The sequence below is a fragment of the Abramis brama genome (genome assembly GCF_963993115.1).
Source record: "Abramis brama genome assembly, chromosome: 6".
NCBI lineage: Eukaryota > Metazoa > Chordata > Actinopteri > Cypriniformes > Leuciscidae > Abramis > Abramis brama.
In genome coordinates this window covers 26,468,359-26,483,969 of record NC_139968.1, presented here as the reverse complement: position 1 = coordinate 26,483,969, position 15,611 = coordinate 26,468,359, and the positions used below count along the sequence as shown (strand labels likewise).

At 37.3% G+C, this 15,611-nt stretch overlaps 1 protein-coding gene and 1 long non-coding RNA gene across 3 annotated transcripts; one reads left to right on the top strand and one right to left on the bottom strand.

Annotated features, from left to right (window-relative positions):
* Positions 1-285: 285 nt before the first annotated feature.
* On the bottom strand, positions 286-8,527 carry LOC311084905 (protein shisa-5-like). 2 transcript variants are annotated; one of them, XM_084117199.1, is made up of 6 exons: positions 8,395-8,527; positions 8,054-8,225; positions 6,096-6,220; positions 5,761-5,961; positions 2,137-2,342; positions 286-692 (listed from the first exon to the last, which is right to left on the bottom strand). In XM_084117199.1, exons 1-5 carry the CDS (start codon positions 8,453-8,455, stop codon positions 2,179-2,181), a joined length of 723 nt encoding a protein of 240 aa, XP_083973325.1. In that variant the 5' UTR covers positions 8,456-8,527; the 3' UTR covers positions 286-692; positions 2,137-2,178. The 2 variants fall into 2 exon arrangements, with proteins under 2 accessions (XP_083973325.1, XP_083973324.1); XM_084117198.1 differs by having other exon boundaries at positions 286-2,342.
* LOC311084906 lies at positions 8,257-15,436 on the top strand. The gene is made up of 3 exons (XR_014606669.1): positions 8,257-8,899; positions 10,032-10,110; positions 15,095-15,436. It is a non-coding gene; the product is annotated as an uncharacterized lncRNA (long non-coding RNA).
* Positions 15,437-15,611: the final 175 nt, after the last annotated feature.

The window sequence follows — 15,611 nt, the reverse complement described above, 5'->3', positions numbered from 1 at the left end:
ATTTAAAGGTCAAAACAGTAAAATATCCAAGAGTTTCTATAGCCAGTGTTTAACATTTAAATAAACAGGAAAAAAAGCAGGTCTCTTTTTGTCTAATAAAATAACATTTTAATTGCTCAGTGTTTAAAGGTGACAATGTACTTAAAACAATGAAAAATAATCAAAATGGAAGTTACATTTGGTACTTCACAGAGACTTCTTAGAACGACGACTTCTTCCAATACGAGGGCTACATCACTGCAGTCGCACATAACTGCCACTCTTTGGGAAAAGAGGAGGAATCAGTTGCAGGAATAACTGATTTATTGAATATCAAAAGGCATACAAAAACGGGAACACAGGAGGAATAATATATTCAGTATATCTGAATATATTCAGCATCATATTCAAAACAGTAAAAAACATTCTCTGTACTAATCTGTAAAAATCAGGTTAAAAAGTACATACACAGAATTTAAAAATATTTAAATACATGAAAAATACTTTATAACAATTAGATGAATACAAGCACTACAGATTGTTTGTTTTTTGTTTCACCAGTATGGGGTCCCATAAACATTCAAGTGGTGCAACTTCACCAAACATTGCATAAAAAACAGTCCAAAATCTTCTCCAGCAGGTTTGCTGTCCGTTGTCAACTTTGTTGAGTTTGACAATTTTGATGTTCTCCTGTAGAACTTTCTTTAAATTCCCTTTTTTTAAAGAGACTGTAAGATATTTATTTTAACAATCAAGCTTTTCACATTTCTCACAAATATAGAAATGTATAAATACAAAACAGCAGTTAAACATTTACAAAATCTATAACAGCTAAAAAAACAGGCTCCATCTAAAAAAACAATGTAACCCGAAACAATATAATCTGAAAAAGAACAGTGAAAGACTGTACAAAAAAGAATTGGTTTCCTAATGCTTTAACAAAGGTTCCTTTAATAAAATACCCTTTCAACAGGTCAAAACAGCAAGTAATGCGTTTCTTTACTCGTAACATCAAAAAGTAATCTGATCACGTAATGCACGTTACTTATAATGCGTTACCCCCAACACTGCTCATTTCAGATGAGATTGAAAAAACCTTATCGCTAGGTTTTCTCAGAGGTGGGCTATGCTAGAAATGTGTCCTTCTTGAACATAATCAGAATTATCAGCTAATAAGGGTAAAAATTGACATACTCTGGTGCACTGGAGGGAGCATCTGAGTGGTTTACACAGTTGTACCTTGACAGGCTGTAGAAAATTCTGATGGAATAACGTCCTCATGTTCTGATATCAAAGATACGCGAAGTGCAACTTGTATGAAGTTCAATTGCCTTTGCAATATTTCGCATTTATATATTTATTTTATATATTTTATAGTTTTCACATGATTTGATATAATTGTATTGATTGGTTTGTTAAATACACACACTATATCTGTTTGATTATTGTATTATGTTTAATACAGTATCTCTTCAGTTTAAACCATAAACGCATGCTGTCCACTCAAGTTTTCTCTTTGAAAAATGTGTAAAAAATAAAATAAAAAAATTCAAATCTTGTTTTTCATGCCCTAAGAGCAATAAAAACACATAGGAAAAAATCCTGACTGAGGTTATCATAATTCATGGAGATCCTGCTGGTTGAAATATAAAAAGACATTCATGTTTCTGTGCTGTTAAACAAAAACGAAAAAATACAAAAGCAAAATTGCAAAAATAAACTAAACTACAACTTAAAAATTACCACGTTTTATTTTAGATTTTAGTTTTTTTAGTATATCAAATTGTATCAAAAGATATGCAATATTAGTATAATAATAATTAACACTGAAAGCTAAAACAAAAATAAATTGTGTAGAAACAATTTTCACTCGTAAATCGCTAAAACTGTCATGATTAATTTCAAAGAAATGTCAAATAGAGTTAAACTTGAAATTTTTAAAAGTAGAAAGTTTCGAATGGTATTTTCTTTTAAAACTTAGTTCAATAATCTTTGTTTCATTAAAATCTTTACTTTTACAGTGTGTCGCACGCAGAGCCTTAAAGGACTGATTGAAAATAAAACAGAAATAACAGACTATGACATATCCACTAGTCTTGTATAATCTGCATCAAATGCGGGACATTCTTACTACCGAGTGAAAGTGCGTCAACAAACCTAAACAATCCAACAGTGACTGATGTGACAGATGCTTGTGGTTTAGTATCCGGTCTTCGGTGGCTGCATGTAGGAAGGATTGTAGGCCGGCTGATCGAATGACTCTTGAGGCGGATAAGCACTACCGGGCTGGGCAGGGGGCATCATGGGATATGTGGCCTGACTCATGTCATATGGAGCCTGACTACTGGGATATCCAGGGTTTGCTGGAAATGCAAAAAGACACTTTTATGCAAAAAGACAATTATTTTCAAGCAAAATATCAGTACATGGTCTCAATCTGTCAAGTACTAGCTTAGGTAGGGGTTGCACGACTACTGATTTCTCCTAGTTACTAGTTGCAAAACAATAGTTACTTGAGTACCTGTGGTTTATGTTACAGTTTAAAAAAAGACAAAAAATAATGTCTATTAATTGACAGCCCAACAATTATGTCTTGTATTGTAAAAAGATGGAACACCTGATTTGCACTTACGGTCTTGTGGACTTCACAAGTGTTCAACACTAGACCACCACAAGTGTTAATTTTTACAGTTAGCCTAAGGGTATTCTACATCATACACATCCTCATATACAGTGCATCCGGAAAGTATTCACAGTGCTTCACTTTTTCCTCATTTTGTTATGTTACAGCCTTATTACAAAATTGATTAAATTCATTATTTTCCTCAAAATTCTACAAACACTACCTCATAATGACAACGTGAAAGAAGTTTGTTTGAAATCTTTGCAAATTTATAATAAAATTAAAAAAAATCACATGTTCATAAGTATTCACAGCCTTTGCTCAATACTTTGTTGAAGCACCTTTGGCACCAATTACAGCCTCAAGTCTTTTTGAGCATGATGCTACAAGCTTGGCACACCTATTTTTGGGCAGTTTCTTCAATTCTTCTTTGCAGAACCTTTAAAACTCCATCAGGTTGGATGGGGAGCGTCGGTGCACGGCCATTTTCAGATCTCTCCAGAGATGTTCAATCGGGTTCAAGTCTGAGCTCTGGCTGGGCCACTCAAGGACATTCACAGAGTTGTCCCGTAGCCACTCCTTTGTTATCTTGGCTGTGTGCTTAGGGTCGTTGTGCTGTTGGAAGATGAACCGTTGCCCCAGTCTGAGGTCCAGAGCGCTCTCGAGCAGGTTTTCATCAAGGATGTCTCTGTACATTTCTGCATTCATCTTTCCTTCGATCCTGACTAGTCTCCCAGTTCCAGCCGCTGAAAAACATCCCCACATGCTGTCACCACCATGCTTCACTGTAGGGATGGTATTGGCGAGGTGATGAGCAGTGCCTGGTTTCCTCCAGACATGACGCTTGCCATTCAGGTCAAAGAGTTCAATCTTTGTTTCTCATGGTCTGAGAGTCCTTCAGGTGCCTTTTGGCAAACTCTCGGCGGGCTGTCATGTGCCTTTTACTGAGGAGTGGCTTCCGTCTGGCCACTCGACCATACAGGCCTGATTGGTGGAGTGCTGTAGAGATGTTTGTTCTTCTGGAAGGTTCTCCTCTCTCCACAGTAAAACGCTGGAGCTCTGTCAGAGTGACCATCTTGTTCTTGGTCACCTCCCTGACTAAGGCCCTTCTCCCCCAATTGCTCAGTTTGGCCGGGCGGCCGGCTCTAGGAAGAGTCCCTGATGGTTCCCAACTTCTTGCATTTACCGATGATGGAGGCCACTGTGCTCATTGGGAACTTCAATGCTTCAGAAATGTTTCTGTACCCTTCCCCAGATCTGTGCCTTGATACAATCCTGTCTCGGAGGTCTACAAACAATTCCTTGGACTCCATGGCTTGGTTTGTGCTCTGACGTGCACTGTTAACTGTGGGACCTCATATAGTGTGGTAGATTTTTCTACACTATGAACCTTTTTAATTAACCTGGGTCTCCCCTTACCCTCTTGAGCAGTTGACGTCTACTCGTTCACTTATATCTATACTCAAGCGCGTCTATTCATCGACGTCTACTGAGTCCCCTATCTGACTGCCTATACCCTAGCGTGTCTACTCATCGACATCTACTCAGGGTTCTAATCTTATACCTTATCTGGATGCGCAGCACTAATCAGACAGACTTCAGACAATGCCTTTGAATATGCTTTAATCACTGCCGGAGGATCTCAGTCAAATTTCTAAGAGAATCCCACCAGCAAAAGGATTACAAAAAGTTTTTATAGAATAGGGTATGACAAAAAATGACATGATACATTACATAATTTCCCTACAATCTGATTTGTTCAATTGGTGAAAGCAAGCCCCCACCTTTTTTTCCCTCTGTTACTGGCACAAGCAAATGATCTCGAATGATCTCAAATGATCTCGAATGATCTCGATTGATCATCATCAATCAAGTGCAAAGTTTTAAGAGTTCAGTTGATTGCTCAATATATCATGATATAGCTACTAGACAGTATATTTTTGATATTGTCATGGTCAGCACTTCTTTCCATAGACACAATTAGAAAGAACAGAACGTTTAGTACATTGTGTTTCAGGGTGTTATATGTTAGGCCTAAAAAGGGAAGTGAAGTTTAGATGTTAGTATCATAGTCAGTTTACTATCTTATCTATTAAAATCCACCACATTAGATAGGTGTGTGCCTTTCCAAATCATGTCCAATCAACTGAATTTACCACAGGTGGACTCCAATCAAGTTGTAGAAACATCTCAAGGATGATCATTGGAAACAGGATGTACCTGAGCTCAATTGAGTGTCATGGTAAAGGCTGTGAATACTTATGTACATTTTTTTGTTGTACAAGTTTGCAAAGATTTCAAACAAACTTCTTTCACGTTGTCATTGTGGGTATTGTTTGTAGAATTTTGAGGAAAATAATGAATTTAATCCATTTCGGAATAAGGCTGTAACATAACAAAATGAGGGAAAAAGTGAAGCGCTGTGAATACTTTCCGGATGCACTGTAACATTTCACAGGTCTACAACAGTAAAAACAATAATTACTCACCTAATTTAGATCTTTACTCAAATGGTTCAAAATAGTTTATAATGGAATAAGACAAAATTCATGCAGTATATTCACTGTCATTGTCCTCCTGCCACATACTGGCTGTGTCTGAAATCACATACTATGTACTTATTTTGAATAAGTACCTATAAAGGTATGTTCTGTATAGTATGAATATGTGTAGTATGAATGTAATCCGGACGTACTACATTCAGCATGTTGTCATTATGCAGTCGTAACCTAATGGTTAGAGAGTCAGTAACCTGAATGTTGCGAGTTCGAGTCTCAATGCCAGCAGGAAATAACTGAGGTGCTCTTGAGCAAAGCACCTAACCCCCAATCGCTCCCAGATGCAACAGCAAAATGGCTGCCCACTGCTCCGGTGTGTGTGTCCAAGGTTTGCGTGTGTGTGTGTGTGTGTGTTCACTACTCACGTGTGTGCATTATGGGTTAAATGCAGATGAAAATTGCGTCGCTTCACTGCCATTTACAAATCCTCTCCCATGGCCTCATGGGATAGTAACCTTGAACGCACCTTTAGCTTCAAACCTTCAGGCTTATTTGAAAACTACAGGTATGTGTGTGTGTGTGTGTGTGTTGGAGCAGGGTTGGAACTAAAATAAAATAAAATAAGTTTTTCTCCACTGCTCTAGTGCTAGGTCTTCTCACCTGCCATGTTATATGAGGGTGGGGGTCCAGGTGCGTATGGCTGTCCCTGATATGGTCCCGTCTGCATAGGCTGAGCGCCGTAGCCCGGTTGAGTCGGCACAGGCTGGTATGCTGGATACTGAACTGGCTGCATGACAGGCTGCTGCTGCTGCTGAATGCATTGTGTATTCATGACTGTGGTTATATGTGCTCCTACCACAGCTGTGGGAAAAACAAGACAGAGAATTACTTTTAAATAATTCCTATCATTTTACTACCAGCCTAATTAATGTAACATTGTAACAGTATTATTATAATAACATTATATAACGTTCGATTGACACTAAAACACTTACGTCTGGGTTTTCTGCACATGTTATACATACAGCAGCAGGGGCAGCAGCAGCAGATGATGAACACAATGAATGTGACCACAATCCCTATTATTCCTAAAACAATGGCTAGGACATCACTGTTTTGGCTGTTGGACAGATTATGAAAAAATATGAAGCAACAAACATTATAAACACTCTTTCTCATGTTCTAGTATATTCCATCTATAAAATCTTGTTTATATATTATAATTTTATTTCTTGATCATCATTTTGTTAATTTGTTTTATTTATTTACATTTTATTTATTTTCATTGCACAAACGATTCTTTAGATTATTAAAATATTCTTCACACAAAGAATTTTATTTTATTTTAAGAACTGAATGATTCTTTGGGGAACCGGAAATGGTTCTTCATGGCATGGTTGCCGAAAATCCTCTTTCAGGACTGTTATTATCAAGATTGTAGGGGCAGATTTTGGGTACCCTAAGATTTTGATTGCAACTTCTGAAATAAAACATTTGTATCACCATTACTGGGGTAAGAACTTGCATCATGCTCCTTCTCTCTTGCCTCATTTGTCATTAAATTGACTTTATAAATCTGAACGCTAGGTTTCACAACCAAAAATGTGAACTATTTATTCTTTGTTCTTTAATAAAGCAAAGCATTTTCACACCTTGCACTACACAAAGTGGCTGTTTTAACAATGTAACATGTCAATCTGGGGGGTGCATCTTGCAAACTGCAGTTTAGTAGAACAACCACAACCTCTGTAGGTAACGACGAGTCGAGCAACAGACGGAAAGACAAAACCTCAAGAAACACGCATTGCAAAACAATACAAAAATAAATGTAATGATAAGGTTTCAGGTTTGAGATTAACCTCAAAAATTAGATTAAAATTACTACCATTTCAGAAGAAATCACTGGACTTTACGCTTCACTGATTTATCACTATTTAACAGTTACAGATTATGAGGGAGCAATAACTGACCCCAAAATTAAAATTATGTTCTTTTTAAACACTTTCAAAATTTCTCGCCGTTTTGTGTAGGGGTGAGTGTGGCACAACCTAACGTGGGGCTAGTTGTAACACATTTGTTTTAAACACCTCCACACATGCCAGGATGACGAAACTTGGTGTATTTACTAGCTGCCATCAACACTATATAGAGAAAAAATTGTGCCAAAATTCAGAAATCTTTGGAAGATATCACTGAACATTTATTTAACCATTGCAAAAGTAAATTTCTAACTTATATTCATTTTTTTAATCTCTTTTTTTTTGTTTATTTCAGATTAGACAAATCCTTATTTTAATCTTATATCTGTTATTTAACAGTTGAGATAGTTATTTAATGCTGATCTAACCAGCAGAAGACACTAGCAGGCTTTAAATCCCAGTTGTGCAGTTGGGGAATGTTGTGAGTTCTGTGATATACTATGATATTCTATTCAATACTTTTAAGAATTCATGAGAAAAAGGTGAATAAATACTGAGAGACGATGTTCAGAAATTATTCATTATTATTGTTTTAATCTATGCTGTTTTTTCCGGTGTATTTACATTGAAATTACATTGTTTTATATGAAAAAGTTAATAATTGTATTTTAGTGAGAAAATATTTTAGTTTGTCTTGGATATTTTTTTTACTAGATCAGATAACATTTTAAACTGTCATATGGTCATGTTACAACGTGCACCACACGTTACACCATGTTGTCACATTTCACTTCCTGTATTAATAAAACAAAAGCCACATATTTGTAGACGTGTGAAATTAATCCGGGGAAAAATATACTCTTAACCCTAAGCTGGTTTACACAAACTGAGGAAGTCAAAAAGCGTAAAGTTGTTCCCCTAAAACAGCCGAGCGATAATAGGCTACGAGTTCTGAACGACATGAGGATGTGTAAAATGACTTTTTGGTCTAAAATACATTTGTATTAAGACTGAAACGACTTGAAATTCCTTACACAGTGCACGCGTGTTGTTCATAGGTGGATAACTTCATTGATTCAAGGGGGCAGCAGAATCTGTGATCGCAGGTCCCACAGCAATGCTGCGAAAAGAACCGGCTGTTGCAGCTTATCGAAGGCTTGAACTCTTGGTTGCTGGTGATGTAGGCGCTACAGTCATCACCAAAACCTTAAATAACAGGGGAAATGTGACACTTTTTATACAAATACATACAACTGATACATTTTAAAGACTCAGAAAAACGGAATTTTAAAGTAAAAGTATAAATGCTGAGTCAATTATTAATTTAGTACCAGCCAATTGTTTCATAAGATTTTTGTAGCGCCGTCTAACTTACCGACTGTGACCGTGAATAAACCCGCAGACAGGAGCAGAAGAACCGCGATGGTGGAGGCCATAGCTCTTCTTCTGATGAAGCCTGCAGCGTTACCAAATCCAACTGAGGCTCGTGAATCAATTAAAAAGGTGGGCGTAAAAGGAACCGACTAGACTTTCTTTTTCCCTGTTCTTGATAATTAAAACCTGCACGGTGAAACGAAAGCGAAAGAAGAACATGACCCGATTTGAAGTGGTTTTCACCCCTTTGAACACTTGTTTTCCTCCTTGAAAAAAGCCATCATGGCAGCCAAGGAGATCATGATTGCACTGATAAATCTACCGTGCAAAAAACGCAACACAGGTTTTTTTGATTTTAATGATCTTCAGTCTTCACGCTTTCGCGGGGTTTAACCAGACAGTTACACGAGCTCCACCAATCAGATGCATCACTGTGGGATTGTTCAGGATTGTGGGTAATGAAGTACTTCTCCAAGACATCGCGAAGGCATTTATCTCAAAACAAGGTTAGTGCCCCATGAACTTTTGGCGGTTATATGAGCATATACAATCGCTTAGTAGCTACAGCCCCAGCTAACAGGGAACGTTCTTAGAACATTGGCTAACGTTCTCTGAAAGTTCTCTAAAAGTTATCAAAAACGTTCTTGCTGTAATGTTATTATAACGTTGTGCCAACGTTATATGTCATTGATAAACGTTCTAAAAACGTTAGCATTAAAACATTATTCTTACGTTGTTAGTGGAACAGTTTAAAAACGTTATTATGTTTAAAAATATATATTAAGATAAAAGTTCTCTCAAAGTTACCAAAGTAACGTTGTGCCAACATGTCATTGATAAACGTTTTAAAAACGTTATTATGTTAAAAATATATATATTAGTCATTACAAATTAGTTTTTTATTCTGCAAATCAACTTCAGAAACATAATTTGTAAATCCAGTGACACAACTAATGACACAATGCACTGACATTATTTAACTATTTCATTAAAATATTTTTTTATGGTCAGAATAAAAAATCCCAGAATATAAAAGAATTATGTACAGGAAAATAGCAGTATTCATTTAAGTTGAGTGCATTTTGCTTGTTGTATGAATTAGACACTTTTATCACAATGCTGATTAACTTAGATAAAAGTTCTCTCAGAGTTACCAAAGTAACGTTGTGCCAACATGTCACTGATAAACGTTCTAAAAACGTTAGCATCGTTATTCTTACTTGTTAGTGGAACGTTTTAAAAACGTTACTAAATTAAAACAAATATTAGTAATTACAAATTAGTCATACAGCTTTTATCTTCTGCAAAACAACTTCAGAAACATAATTTGTATATACAGTGACACAATACACTGAATTTTTTTGGGGGGGGTTAAAATATTTATTAAAATATTATTATTAGTTTAGAAAAAAATCCCAGATATAAAATAATTATTTATTCAACAGGAAATAATTCAAAAAGTACAGTCAATTATAAATTTGGTTTAAAAAAAAAAAATTACAACTAGCGTTTTTAATAACTTTTGCAATTACAATCAAAGAGAAAACAGGGAATGTGTTATATCCATAGACTGTAGTTTTATCTGATCATTCCCCAAATCCGAACGACCTATTACCTAAGATGGGTGTGGTTTTGCAGCGCACGGCACGACCCGTCAATCAAACACAGCGCTGCGTCAGCGGGACAAGATGTCGGACACGGAGACGACAGCTTTTAGGTAAGTTGAATTTTGCGTGTTGTATGAAATCAGTGCTAATTAACTTAGTTTTGCAGCAGTTGCTACTGTTTTAATAAAGTTAACTAGATCAACAGTTTGCATGAACTGTCTTGAAAAACGTAAGTTAAACTGCTCCCGCAATCCACAGAGCAGTTAACAACACACAAATATGTAACTTAGTTAAAACTGAAGAATAAACGCGAAATTACATTGATGTCTTTATTTAGATTCACCCTTTCCAGTGTCCTTGTTCGCCTTTTAAATATAGCTAAACTGATTTTAATTTGAACGCGTTCTTGAGATTCAAAAGTTAATCGGCTAACGTTAGCTCAATTAGCTTAGCTATGGTCCGGGTATTTCCCCCTCCAGTTATCTGTTTCATGTGTCAAGTTCGTCATATTGAAATCTGTAACTTATTTGTAATTTTATCGTGTAAGTTGTCCACAGTGTTTGCAGTTTTACAGGTTATAAAAAGCTCCTATGTGACATTTAAAAAAGGAAGGATATCCCCAGGCTCCTCTTAAATTTGATATTTGGATCGAGCACTTGACAACAGTAATGGACCCTTTTCACAGACTGTAATTATGCGTTTTAACAACCATCAGTATCGTAAATTGTCCTAATTTATAATATACAGTGTATGGAAGGCCATATTTTCAATTCCTCCAGGCAGCTATTTTTGGGGAAGTACTAACGTTATCTATTTGAATTGGGGAATACTGAAATCTCAAAAACTGCTTAACAAACTCTGTTAAATAACATATTTCACTGAGAACAACACTGTTTGTCTCTCTTGCTCAAATTGCGTTAAAATTTGTATTTTTGGCTTGGTGCAGCAGTTGTAGGCGCAAGTTTCTATGGTAACTTGCGCCTCTGGCGTTGCAGTGATGCAGAGCCGTTGAAAGAGAGTTGGGCACAACTTTGATCTTGTGGTCACGTGGTTCATGTAGCTCTCAAAAGAGAGCCTAAAGCCGCTTGTCCACCAGCGTCCGATCAATTTTTGTTCCAACGCGACGCCTGTGACGTTTTCGCTGCTTGGGGGAATGTACTTTAAATATGAAACCATAGCAACGGCCATACACAAATTCTCGCCGCCGAGTTTCCATTGGCTGCTGCCCCGCGTTTTGACGCTCTCATTTGCATAAAGTATCCACCGAGATACTTTTTTGCAGCGCCGCTGTTGACCAAATCGACGCGACGCGACCCATCATGCTTTGCGGGGGCGTTTTTGCTGCCTGACGTAGTTCCATAAGAAATGAATGGGCTTTGGCGTCGCGTCAGAAATCGAGACGCTGGTGGACAAGCGGCTTTACGGTACGTTCACACGGGGCGTCAGCGTCAACGCTTCCCATTGACTTTGAATGGGTGACGTCAAGCGTTGCCGAAAAGAATTGTGGATCCGTCGGCGGCGCTTCACTGGCGTTGCTTGAACTTCTGCCGCGAGCAACGCCAGTGAAGCGCCGCCGACGGAAGCCAATCAGATCGCTCTATGCAAATACAGTAGCCAGGCGGCAGCCAATCACGTTCATCCTGTTCAAGAGCAGCAAACTGAGGATACATTTTAAAATGGAGGAGAAACTAATTATTGCGGTGGGCAATCACCCGGTCCTTTATGACCATTGAATGACAATGAAGCTTGTTGTTGAGTTCCTGTCTAATTTCATTGGCTGACGCTGCTATGACCATGGCGTCAGCGCCAAACTTCAGCCACGCCTTCCGTCAAGCGTTGACGCTGACGACCCGTGTGAACGTACCGTAAAGCCGCTTGTACACCAGCGTCCGATCAATTTTTGTTCCGACGTGACGCCTGTGACGTTTTCGCTGCTTGGGGGTGTCGGGGTGATAGTTTTGTAAGGCAAACACAAATTCTCGCCACAACGCCCATACACAAATTCTCGCCGCCGAGTTTCCATTGGCTGCTGCCCCGCGTTTTGACGCTCTCATTTGCATAAGTATCCACCGAGATACTTTTTTGCAGCGCCGCTGTTGACCAAATCGACGCGACGCGACCCATCATGCTTTGCGGGGGCGTTTTTGCTGCCTGACGTGAGATGAAATGAATGGGCTTTAGCGTCGCGTCAGAAATCGAGACGCTGGTGGACAAGCGGCTTAAGTCATGGGACCTTAAAGGAGAACTCCGGTCAATTTTAACATTTTTTTGTACATTTGGAGTGCTGTCAATACAGAGAACAACGACAAAAATCGGTGTTGCCTACACCATGTTATCCTCTTTTTAAAATTTGCACCCTGTTGACTTAAATGGGGCAAGTTTTAAACTTGCTTTTAGCCTCTTAACATCCTTGATGTGTCATTACAAGTGCACAGGTCATGTGAGTGATTCCTTCAGAGTGAACACGGGTGAATCTGACTGCAGTAGATGTGAAAGATATTAATAAAAGTGATGTTATTTCAGCCAGCGCTCATACCTGTATTTACATCCTGTTTTCGGTCGAAGTGATCATAGGTACTAAGCCTATGCGCGTGAACTCGACAATCGATTACTGGTCTATATAGACCAGTGGAGACAACAAATGTTTTGATCTCTCGTTTGAATTGTGCCCTGAATTACACATATGATGTTTGTCAATTTAAAAGATAAATTTTAAAGTCAAGAAAGTCGCAGTTTGATGTAAAACTGTTGAGGTATAAGACTGTGAAAATACGTAATTACAAAGACTACAAACCCAAAAGGCGCACATGTGACGTCATACCTTTTCGCTCAATGAATGAAGCTAACTTTGCTGAAGCTAACGTCTGTCATTTTTTCTATAGTCTTACATTATAATCGTAACGTTACGCCCTCATGCCTGAGTGTTTTGTACCAGACTGCACACATACAAGCAACGGATGGTGACGTACATAGTGCGAGACGAGAGATGTAGTTCATTGAGCAATTTTCACAATTATCTTTTAAATTGACAAACATCATATGTGTAATTCAGGGCACAGTTCAGATGGAATAAAAAGATAAGTTGTCTCTCGCCATTGACTACCATACATATTTTATCCGAAATAAGGTCCCATGAGCCGGAAACGGAGGGGCGGGACTTAGGCTCTCTATAGTACGAAACAACTGCGCTCAATCTTTTTAAATGGTTTAAAGCTCCAATATGTAGGAATTTTGTAATAAAATTTCCGAAAATAACTTGCACAGTGTGATATATTTCCTCCAGTTGTGTACTTACAATATCTCAAAAGTCTCCAAAGATTTTTTATTTCAGAGAAATTCCGATTTTAAATAACTGGCCGTCCCGGAAAAGAAATGTCGCGCCTCAGTGACGCAATGTCCGCTCTATCCTTTTTTGGACCATGTGATAGGATATTCCACCACACCGGATTTTTTTTTTTTTTTTTTTTTACAACAACTTTGAGTTTTTTTTCTTATCACAATAAACAATAAAGACGTCTGACAAAGAATAAAAAAAGAATAAAATAAAAAATATGACCCACCACACCGGAATATCACATGGTCAAATGCGGAAGTGGTGGTTAAAGCGTTATAGCCATAGACTGTATGGTTATAGCTGTTATGGATCACGATTACTCTTTGGCGAGTATTGAAGTGCCAACAAAACGAAAGCGTCCATATTCGGATACACGCGGAGTCACGGACTGTGTGACAAACGGAGGAATAAAACCCGGATAAATATCGGCAGGCGTTTTCGAGATGGAGAGAGCTGCGCGACTATCTTGGACTTGACAGAGTCTCTGCTCTCGCGAGTGTATTGATAGACAGGTTAGACATGCAACTGTCATAATAGCACTTATAAACAAAGTTATATTGCTCTTTGTACTTCGGTAAGGCTTTTTATCACGTGTGGTGACCGAGATTATGGCAGTACAATTAAATACAATCGGATATGTTGTTAAAAAAATATATTTAGTCATTACTTGCAAATGTTCGTTCAAATTTACTTTTAGATATTGGTTTGAACACGTTAAACAACACGGCATTAACCATAAAAACGTAAAACTGCACAACATAAACCAAACAAATCATTTGACAAATAGCTGTGTTGTAACGGGATAATATAGCATAAGTTAACATTTCACGTTCCTTGCAGTTCATTAATTATGATGACATAAAATAATACGATCAGACATACAGGTAATACAAAAACGAATAAATTACCTCATCCGTGATCATGATTCATTAATTCCATTTAGATACATTACTATGGTGAAAACGCATTAAAAACGACATCTCCCATCGTCACCTCCTTCATAGCGTCATCAAGCTTCGCCTTTGTTATTGTTGGAAACTGCGCCCTCTTGTGGTCACATACAAAAGTTACATACTGGAGCTTTAAGCAGGATAGAGAGCACTTTCATTATATTCGCAGCAATTTTTGCTAAATATTAACGCATAATATGCATTGATTACTACAAGGACCACATTAACTGGGGCATTTTATTCTGGGGAGTGATGGAGAGACAACATTAATGTTTTTCTTGAGTTTAACCCTCGTGTTTTCCTATATGATAATTGGGTCACACTCAAGTGACCAAACACCTTAAGTGTACCATTTCATCAATTCAATAAATGTACTATATTTTAGTTCAATAATTATTTTATATTTTAATCTTTTTGTTACTCAATAATATTTGTGCAATAATTATGATCCATTAATGACCATTTAAAATACTTTTGATTTAAGCAAAGTTATCATTAGATTGCAGTTTTGGGGTGTGGCACGGCTCATTAAGGCAATTTAAACTTTAAGAGTGCATTAAAATAGAAACAATGCAAAGTCCTTGAGCATGAAAAGCAGTATAAATTTAGTAGCATCTGGCTTAGGGACAAGAGCAGAGAGCTTGTCTCGTATCTTCATGTTTTCTCCCAATATTCCAAAGCAGATTAAACTTTTTGTAAATTGTCAGAAAATCTAATTAGATATTGTGCATGAGCAAGTACAGCATCCCAGTGCTTTTATACTAATCTCACCACACTTTAATACAACACTGTTTTATTTTCTCCCTGCAGTGTCTCCGGAGATCCTCTCAGGGTTCAGTCCAGTCCAGTCCGATGTGCCTGAAGTGGAAGCTAATGTGATTGTGGATAATGTCATTTAAAATGTGTTTTTTTTTTTTTTTTTTTTAGCTTGCTGATAGGTTAGGGTTAGGTAAAGAGGTAGTTTTAGTTTTGTTTCATGTTTCATTATTTTGAAGTTTAATCAGTTTGTTCTATGTTTTAGTCCAGGTTTATTTTCATGTTAATTTCATATTTCAATTTAACCCAAGTCGGTTTCAATTGTATCTGTATCTTGAAATAAACTACACTTTGGTTCACTTCAGCTCGTCTTCAGTGGACACATTACACATATTACAGACATGATTCATGGGTCTTTTTGATTTTAATTATCTTTCTAGATCTTTTGTCTTAATTTTAAAATCTGAAAGTTCTTCATAAGGTGCTTTCATGAAATGATTGTCATATATACATTATATGCAAAAACATTGAGAATGTTTAAACAAGTGAATGGAATGTTTTAAGAACGTTT